This window comes from Orbicella faveolata, unplaced genomic scaffold (assembly GCF_042242905.1).
Source record: "Orbicella faveolata isolate gen_17 unplaced genomic scaffold, um_ofav_v1 contig_34, whole genome shotgun sequence".
Classification (NCBI taxonomy): Eukaryota; Metazoa; Cnidaria; class Anthozoa; order Scleractinia; family Merulinidae; genus Orbicella; species Orbicella faveolata.
Genome location: NW_028301563.1, coordinates 14,125,753 through 14,136,038, shown reverse-complemented (window position 1 = coordinate 14,136,038; position 10,286 = coordinate 14,125,753). Strand labels below are relative to the sequence as shown.

General features: G+C 37.4%; 1 protein-coding gene across 1 annotated transcript; it reads right to left on the bottom strand.

The window, feature by feature from the left end:
* Nucleotides 1–3,414: 3,414 nt before the first annotated feature.
* LOC149104936 (uromodulin-like) lies at nt 3,415–8,694 on the bottom strand. The gene is made up of 5 exons (XM_089272295.1): nt 8,394–8,694; nt 8,036–8,185; nt 7,128–7,241; nt 4,536–4,687; nt 3,415–3,935 (listed from the first exon to the last, which is right to left on the bottom strand). Exons 1-5 carry the CDS (start codon nt 8,692–8,694, stop codon nt 3,507–3,509), a joined length of 1,146 nt encoding a protein of 381 aa, XP_089128421.1. The 3' UTR covers nt 3,415–3,506.
* Nucleotides 8,695–10,286: the final 1,592 nt, after the last annotated feature.

The window sequence follows — 10,286 nt, the reverse complement described above, 5'->3', positions numbered from 1 at the left end:
TTATATGTACTAGAAAAATTGAGAGCAGACTGGCACAAAGCTCGATTGGCATCCAGAAGCAAGGATATGTGCACTTGCGCTTATGCAAAGCTCACCGATTAAGAAGTAGAGGCAAACTGCCATGAAGAGGAAGGACATAGTGAAGAAGAAGTGAAAAGTGAAAAAGATGATTGCAAAGAAAGAAAGAAGTGGTGGAGAATAATAAAGAATTCAATGAAAGAAATTAAGTGTCATTGTCAGAGAGAACCGGGCAGTACCAAAAGATCGAGGTCGGCCGTTTACCTTCATCTTTTCACAGTATAAAAGCTATCTGAAAAGATTAACAGCCATGACATTTAAAGGAATTTTATTAAGTTTAGCATTCTGAAACGTGTACATGAGTTTTTCTAAAACAAACATATATTTACAGATTTATTGCATTCATGTCTGGATGGTACAAATGTCTCAACTATCGAGTTTAGAGATTGTACGTCCAATTTAATCAATTCAATCCTGACTTTATCCACCCTCATTTCCATCCAAATCTCTACAAGTAGGCTCTTGAGTCGTTATTAACAGACTAGAAAAATCTATAAGAAGACAAGTCATTCTTCGCGGTATTTCTTATACGTTTAACACTAACGACAAGTTAATTTTTAAAACGAACCATGGTTAAGTGGCATGTTTTGATTTCCCAACAGAAACACATTTCGAGATAAGATCATTACGTTCCATCCAGACTTCTGGCACATTTAAACAATGAAACAATATTTACACCGACAGGTTATAACTGTATCATGCATTCAGAAAAAAATGCTTTAAGTTACTAACACAGAGGTTTTTACCCTAAATTCCCATGGTAATTCACATTAAAAAAGCGCTATCATGGTACTGGCCCTTTGAATAACTTTAGCGCTGCGGTAGATATAACTAAACATACATGTGTATGTATAACTTAGTTGTACTAAACCCATTAAACATTACATTATTTTGAGTAACAAGGTGAATAATAATTACTGTTATAGTAATAAAGAGTCCTTATTCATAGTTTTAAATAGACGTGAAAACTTACAAGCTACTTATAGAGTTAAAAACTGTCCCAATAATAACAATTTTTAACTATAATCCAACTTGTAAGCAAGGCAATTTTGGGCATTTTGTAGTTTCGGCCAGAAATTTTCTTGTATCCACTATATTTAAACTGTAAGGCTAATGAGAATAGCAAGAAAGGAGTATTGATATTCATTACTAACATATGCAGAATCAAATAACAAAGGTACTGGACGTATATCTATAAGTGACAATCGTCTGTTTGAATACCTTACACGATGTTAGCACTACAGCTTAAATATATTTACAAAATTAAAGTAAGGCATTTGATCATTCCCTGAAAGATGCCTGTCTGTGGAAATAACTTCGTTGCCTGGAGGCTATCACAGAGGAGTTAACTAAGGAATATGAAGACTAAGATTGCGAAATAATGTCCTAATGACGTAAGGCAAAATCCTTGAAGAATTAAACAAAGTTTAATGTCAATTGATGTGATAAAAACTGAAATTTTCATATCAATCTGATCAGAAAAGTGGAAACACCAAAAAGAATTTTGAGACAGATGTTGGGCTAAAAGAAAGAGGAGACTTGCAAACTGAATTGTTTCTTGGTTAGATTACCGAAGGAAGAGTCTTTTTGATAGAGTGAGGAAACAGGCAAAATGTATGAAAGAGATTTCTTTTGTTGGCCTCTTAATATCACACAATTTACCAGCTCAACATGCTGCAATAGAAATCAGCAGCCTTGGTACTTTCAGAGATGAGATAATTTCTTTTGTAAAATCCGCCATATTGTACCTAGAGAGTTCTTCCACCGTCATTCCATATCAGCCGGCATTTTGAGGCGTGCAAGGAATTCGTAATTCTCTCCTCTCTACCCTTCCTGTACAGGGGCCTGACGCTATCGCATTCATTGGTACTACGGCGGCTAAAACCGTGAGCCAAAAACTTTGTCACGCCTTGTGTTAATATTTCACAACGTCGTCTGCTTCCTTTCGTAAATCCGACAAAACCTTAGTGGTTTGTGTCTTCGAAATAGCCGCTAGTGTGGCTTAAATACAGGCGTTTAGTGTATGTTTGTAAAACTTCCTGAACACTTCTACTACTAGTTTAGTGTTTAATTTTAAATTTAAAAAGATCAAACCCAAATTTAAAAGGAAACAAAAAAACATTGTAAATGAAAAAAAAAAAAAATGGTGAACCTTCTCGGTCTGCTTATACTATAGAGACTAACTGAACTACTCAGTTGAATTTACGAGAAGTTATTATTTTATACAAAATTGATTGTATCATGCCTAGGATGTAAGCAAATTTCTAATTTTGATGTTATTACTGTCTGGGCAATAGCCAACCACGTTTACTAAAGAACTTTTATCATTCCCGACAAGTGATTAACTAGATACATCTTTTAAAAACCAAATTGAACAAAAACAAACAAGTAAACAAACGTAGAAAACAAAAAGTTTACCTACACCAGCTAAAAACGAATTATACCTATTGTATACGGCTTACAATTTCAATCAAAACTGGTTAAAAAAAGTGTTGAATAATTTTTAAACCGATACGAATAGCAGTTCTCCAGAGAAGACAACGTAATCTTGTTCCGTGCAATCAAGAAACACATTGCTACTCGAGCTCCTTCGCTCTAATCAAAATTTTTTGTAAAGTGAACAGAAGTTATAAATGTTTTAAATAATCCTCACGTTTCACAAATTATACAAATGACTGAATATTGGACATCAGAGTTCAAGTTTTTGTAATCACACTCTATTTCTTTAGAAACGAGAACAAATGGATTGCTCAAATCACCGACAAGAACAGGCGCTCGAGAGGCGTTCAAAATCGACCTGTTTTGATTCAATGACTTTACCGGGCCAAAATAAATTTCCTAGTAGCTCTCTTATACGACAAAATGTGCAAGTCATAACAAATCATCTTGAACAACTAATTCCTTTAAAGCCTTTACTTTCGTTAAGAGAATGCGAGTTACATTGCTAATGCTATTGGCATTGATATGATTGCTGTTTATCTACTAACCTTCCTTGCAGCGTTACAGTATCTTGCCTTAGAAAACAGGCGTCTTATGTCACTGGGCGCCCTCAAGTCTTCTCCAGAGAAACGCCCGAAACTCGATGTGCATTTCGTTTGTTTACAGTGGTCAGATTGTTCGTAATCCAGGTTTAAGAGTTGATGGATTAAAGTATTCTTTCATGGGCAAAGTATTTCCTTTGCTAATTTTTAGAGGGCTTAGAGCTTGTAAGCCGTCGTCAAAACTGGGGAAAAAAAGAAGTGGCTAAAGTTTATAAATAAGTAACACTAATTTTGGACTTGCTTGGTCATGCTTTGAACAACCAGCCCTTGGTTAAGTTTTACTGCAGGTAATCATGTTTGCTTGGCACTACAAGAGACTATGATCTAAGTCTCTTGCCAATACTAGTCAACTGAAGCTAACTGAAACATACACATGCTATGACCGGATTAGTCAGTGCTGCAATATCGGACATCACAAACACCTAGGTTTCCCAACATGTAGATATAGTAGGAGCTGCAGTTTTTTACTTGAATGAAGAACGAGCTTTTGCAACAGCCTCCAGACCGGTGAATGCAGACTTTTCTTGTGACTGTACCCTCAGCCACTGTAGGATGATTTTCACTCAACCAGGCAGGAAAGCTTGTATCACATCTGTAAATCGGTGGACATATAGTCACCATTTTTGTGCCTTCCGCTCCTTGGAAGCGATACCAGCCATTGAGTGTGTTGTCACATTTGGGGTTTACTGTTACGTAGTCATATCTTCTTTCCGCATCTGTCAGATTTTGGTAGTTCTTACATATGTCAACTAAAAAAAAAACAAACAGGGTAATACGTAAATAACTCTCCCCTGATCCGTAGATACCTCTGTCGTGCTGTTTCGTTGGGAGTTACTTGTAGTTTGAATACAGTCACTTCATATATTTTGTTCAATTTTACATCACTTTATTACATCCGGTCATGCACAAACATTTCTATATGATTTGTCTTCGTTTCTATTTTTCCTTGGAACAAGGTTGTTAAAAGATCTCGCCACCGAAATATAGCTTCTACAATAGGTATTAATTACCACCTTTTTGTCTGTTTATACGAGAAAATCTTCATATTTACATTTGAAATTTCCAGTTCAAATGTTGTTGGGTAACCTGTATGTAAGCCATAGGTGAATAAACGTGTCCTTCATGCGATGATATATATCGGCTCTAAGTGCGAGAACATCGCAATCAGCGCCAGTGTTTCTCCACTAAGGTATGTTTACTCTCTGGCATTGGATAAACCGCTGGAGGAATGCCATGTGGGATACTTTGATAAATTATGAGGTGTATTCTAACTTCATATGGATTATTTATTATTTTTTTTCCTGATACATGCCTACTTGTTAAATAAGATTCTTAAATGTGGCAAACTGTCCTTACATAACGAGAAACAAAGTTAGTAACTGTAACTAATTAAAACAGAATAGAAGATATCCCTACTAATGATAAAAACTGTCTTGCACCTTCACAATTAAGACCGTTCTTTACAAATCCATCTTTGCACTGGCAGCTGTACGATCCATCCGTATTCTTGCACTCAGAGTTGGCAACAGCATCACATGGGTCGACCTGTGCAGCGCACTCGTCAATGTCTAAAAACAAAGGGATGTAGGTGTTAGTATTTCAATGTCACAATGGATGGTTAAGTGCCCCATTAAGAGCATAAAAAGGAATTCTGGTGGAAATAGACACTTAACACATGAAAATAAAAAAAACATTAAAAAAATCTTAAGAGAAGCTTGTTACGAAGAAAATCACCAGAATTGGCGCGTTAAATGCACTTCAAAGTTTTCACATTTCTAAAATGATTACACGGACTATAGAAAGCACCTTTAGCAGATACATTTTATTAGAGTAATCCTGTGGCTAGCTAACAGGGAAACTTTCAGGGATATCAGCCACACAATTCTGACCCATTTGCTGATCGATTATAGACATTTCAGCCCTATCACTTGCACGTGGTATTACCTGCTGTTATCTACAGCGATTATCTGTTTCACATTGTGTTCCATTAGTCTAGTGCGCAGCCGCAGCTGAACCCGTTTACTCGTCTAAGAAAAATAGATGTCTTCATTTTCAAATAACTCTTCCCATCATTTCTCCTCCACCTGGCCACAGCGCGCAGGTGTAAAATCGACCCTGAAGCCATAGCCATCCGGTCAATTCCCCATCTGTCCCCTCTTCCCCAGAGTGAGGGTTATGACCATGAAACCACACCCCCAAGTGTTTTGAGCACGCGTAACTTTGGGCCGGGTGTCCGCTCACAGGGAAACTTTTACAAGAATATATGCTTTAAAAAAGGAATTAAAAAATTCCTGCAGAAAAAAAAAGGTCAAAGTTTCCGGCAGCAACTCCGAAAAAGGGGCAGTTTATCTTTTGGTTTCCTCGTGGCAATAATATTCAAAGACGAATTTCTCTTCGTTTTCCTTTCTCCAGTGGCTGTCAGTTTCTAGGTAATACACCTTTTGATTGGCTCCCAATCGTTTGTGAACATTGCTGTCTTATTATTTACACGAACGATAAGGTTGGTGAAGTTATCTGTTACGATTACCTGTTTCACATTGCGTTCCATTAAAGCCTGGCGCACAGCTGCAGTTGAATCCGTTCACTCGGTCTGTCCAGGTCCCGTTGTTCTTACAGGGATGACTTGTACAATCATCGATATCTGTTTAAAGGTGATAAGGCAGAAAGTTAATAACGGTCACATTCGATAGAACCTGCAACGACCAGGAACAAAACTCAATAACAAAACTATGCTTGAAGTTAAATATACAACACTGCAAACAACTTAGAAAGAGATTCAAAACCGTAGAATATGAATGAAAATTAACTAGTTCTGGCTATAGTTACCTGTTTCACATTGTGTGCCATTAAATCCTGGTGCACAGCTGCAGTTGAATCCGTTCACTCGGTCTGTGCAGTTCCCGTTGTTCTTGCAGGGATGACTTGTACAGTCATCGATATCTGTTTTAATGGGATAAGGTAGAAAGTTAATAACGGTCATACCGTAAAATACCACGTTAAAGCCTTCCCCGATATAAACCCTCTATTTGCTAACAGCGATATTATTCCCGATATAAGCCCCCCCCCCCCCCCCCCCGCTCCGATACGAGCCCATCTAATGTATAACGTTCTGTTCCTTTTCAGTTGCTCCAGGCACACTAGTGTTTTTATAACTGTTTTTGAAACATATTCTCCGTTTATTGTGACTCACAATAAGTGTATTATAAATGTAATGGTTCTGTATACAGGTCGCGTTGTTCTTACAGGGATGACTTGTACAGTCATCGATATCTGTTGTAAGGGAAAAAGGCAGAAAGATAATAACTGTAAGGAGAGAAAATCAGATTATTTAGTATATTTTACATATTCCGTTTAGATATATTTGTTTTAGTTCATTTTGCATTTTTAAGTTACAGTTTACTATTTATTCCAATTCATTAACCGTAACAAACACCTGCTATTTTTATTGTAGAACATACCTGTAATAAGCGCTGAGCTTTAATTACTACCTGTGATAGTCTTTTTGTTGAACTGTTATCTCCCTTTATTGTTTTGAAAGTTATTAATGTTGAAAACTGCAAATTCCGTTACAGTTAATCGAGCTTTCTGAAATGTATGAGATAATGTTTAGTTGAGATTTTTTGAAAACTTTCGCAAACCTTTAGAATTGTGTTTTCGGCTTAAACAGCCATGCCTTGTAAAATATTCTTTTGTTACGTTCTTGGATTAAAATGATATCGTTGGACCTAAGTGTTGAGTGCTGTTGGCGGCTCTGAAGATATTTCCCTGTAATAGATTCCGGTCCTGATCCTCGCAACCAGAAAGTTTTCACAAGTTTTTACAGAAGTGTTTTCCCAGGCCAAAAATCTATTATCACATATCGGTCATATACAATAGAACTTTGCAACTGCAAAAAGATATGTCTCTGCCCTTTTCAAGCAGTTTAAAAAATAATAGCACAGCAAGCGACATAGAAAGAGATTAAAAACTACTAACATCTGAAGTAAAATAAATTTTGGCTATAGTTACCTGTTTCACATTGTGCGCCATTAAATCCTGATGCACAGCTGCAGTTGAATCCGTTCACTCCGTCTGTGCAGGTCCCGCTGTTCTTACAGGGATGACTTGCGCAGTCATCGATATCTGTTTTAGAAGATAAGATTGAAAGGATTAAAATGCAATAGCTTCTGTTGATATATTTGACGGAGCCCGGCCCGGAGCAAATAGGCAAAAGAGATCAGTAACTTACTAACTTTCAGAATTATTTGCTTTTTATAAAGAAAAACAAAACATCTTTATTAGATATCCATCACTATCATAATCCAGTCAGGGAATAGCAACGGATCTGCTTCTTGAAATATCTCTGTTCCACAGACAACTTCTTGCTGGGTGGGAATCTTCTGGTTCTGAGCACCCGCAGTCAGTTGCACGAGGAAGATAGAGCCTGTTTGACTGCTAATTATTAGTCGAGAGAATATAGCAGACCTGAAACCCATCTCTGTAGCCCTCGGCTTCACGACCGATGTAAGTGCTCTTGTTGTTTTAACTCTAAACAAAAAGTTTTGCGCGGATGGAGCCCGATTGGGTTTTAAAGCTGGGCTTCTTCTTTATGAAGAGCATCTCATAAATTAAACAGTCTATGTCCATGTCTTGAACGTTATTTTCGCTATGGAGTCGCTTATTGGAAGGGTTCAATTTATTAAAACACACTCCCGGTTATTACACAGAAAGGTAACATAACTTAAATGTAAAAGTTCGTAAAAAATTGATTTAGCGCCAAGGTTGTACGCATCGCAAATATGCCTTTTTTTGTAGAATTCAGAGTCTCTAATCATAGAAACAGCCTAGAAAATGAGACATTTTATAGCGCGTAGATGAGGTTTATTACAAGAGGTTTGAAAATAATAAATCGAGGTAAAACCCGAACGTCTAGTTACCTAGTTTAGACATGTCACAACGAGCCAGGACTACCTCGCCAGGTTTAATTGAATCGAACCAGTAATTACCGCTGACTGCATCTTCTCCTTCACTCGCCCTAATCTCGGCGCACGACTCAGCTGGCAACTCGGGAACGGATCCAAGGGGAACTAAAAATAGAAAAGTCAAGAAGATTGTTTTTTTCTTGGCGCTTTTCTGTCATTACTAAACACCACTATTGTCAAGCTCTCTTGACGAAAACCTGCGGGCTTTGTTCGTAGTCCTCGGGATGCAGTGAGATTCTGAGCACGCCTGTATACGACACAATTACTATCCTCAAAAAAAGATAGAGATGAATTGTTCAAAGAAGAACAATACCTCTTTTCCTGAATCGTTTAATATAGAAGCGATCGCTGTCCGGAACAAAATCTTCAGGTCTGGCTTCTTTGGTGCGGTTGTTCAACTCACATATGCCTTGGCTGATGACGTAGTTAAAGCTTTGACATCTGACGTCATCATCACACTTGTCTAAACAATTAAGCCAGATTCCGGTCTTCTCCTCGATGTAGGTATGTCCTTTTAACATCATGCCACGGATGGAATATTCGTCTCGAATTATACACTGCTGAGCGTCTAGTTTATAAAACATCTGAGACATCAGAAGCACCGTGATGGCCATACTTATGCCAGCTTCTGAAACTGTCATATGGAGAGAAAAATATCGAGTCTTGCATAATACGTTTCTTGAACCGTACATAAAAAATTAACTGTTAGATGGAAGCGGCCATCTCGCTCTCTTATAGCTGAGTATCGATGAGCAGAAATACCTCTGAATTCGAATGGCAGCGACACAAAACGCCACCCCTTATTACACAGTGTTGCTTGTAAGTAATCTTGTAAGGTCTGTAAGCAATCTCGAAATAAATTTTAAAAAGCTACGAAATAATCTTGAATCAGGCAATAGTCTTTACTTGAAACGCATTCGTCGAATTCTAGGCCTATACAAACAAAGAGATAATAAAATAGACACACCAAAAGAATCTAGAATATCTTAAACAGAAGAGAGGTGCTGCCTCCGTTAGACAATCTCACTAACGCTCTGTATCTAGGGAGCGGCTGCTGAGGGAACGCTTTGTCGATCATTGAAATTTACTTCAATTTGTGAGAAAAAGTGGTGAAAAACTCAGGCTGCGTCCGCACTACAATGGAGAAATTTGAAAACACGGCTATCTTTCTATGGTTAGGCCTACCGTCTCCTCTAACCCGTCATGAAAACGCTCTTCAAACTGGAGGAATTTGAAAACGTTGGCTTGCGGCTTAGTCTAGACGACAAACATTTTGGGTTAGGGTTCCTCGGTTTTTTTAAAGTTTGGACAGAGATAGGATGTTGAATGCGTACGTTACATTTTACAGCCCAGCATGCGATTGTTATAAATTAAAAGTCAGTTAATTAAACGCCACTCCAGCAACTGAATTTATTCCTGTGGAAAACAGATTGTCCGCTTCTCATTTTGCCATACTCTACAAAAAAATATATTATCAGTCGTCAAGTGACCGTAACAAGACAAACGAAGACAAAGACGTTTTATTTTGTGTTTCGAAAAAAAAAAAAACCACACAAATCATGTTTTTTGAAAGTTTTTAACAAACCTTGTGTTTCCATGGTATTTTCCGTATTTTCTACCTTTGTTTTGGTACAGTAGAAAATTTAAACAAAAAATTTCGTTGTTTTCCCGTCAATTATTTTTATGCTCAAGGTGGCTCCTGATTAAGTCAGCCTAAATATTGAATAAATATCTGTATGTCAAGACGTCATTGCAACTTAGAGCTTAGCTTATCTTCAAATTTAAAAAAAGAACAGGAATTTTCGATGAAAAGAAGGATACTGAAGATTATATTGTGCAGCCATGGTTAAAAGTTAGTTAAACGCCATGCAAAAAACGGATTTAAATTAAGCTGAAAACGCCGACTTGCGTCTTAGTGTGGACGGGAAACATTTTGAAAACAGAGCTTTTCGAAAGCGATGACATCGCGATAATCAAGTGAATTCTCTGCCAAAGTTTTTCTCAAACACACGCCCAAAACGACCGGTGATTGTTGCATTTTCCAAATTTTTCCAGCGTAGCGTGGAAGGAAACATTTGCTACGTTTTCAGACGTGGTCTGTTGAATTAATAATCTGTAACGCTGTTTCTTTTCTTTCTTTTTTTTTTTCTGGAAAAGAGCTGGTTAAATTTATTCACGCAACACCTTAACTTTTTTTTTGTTTGCT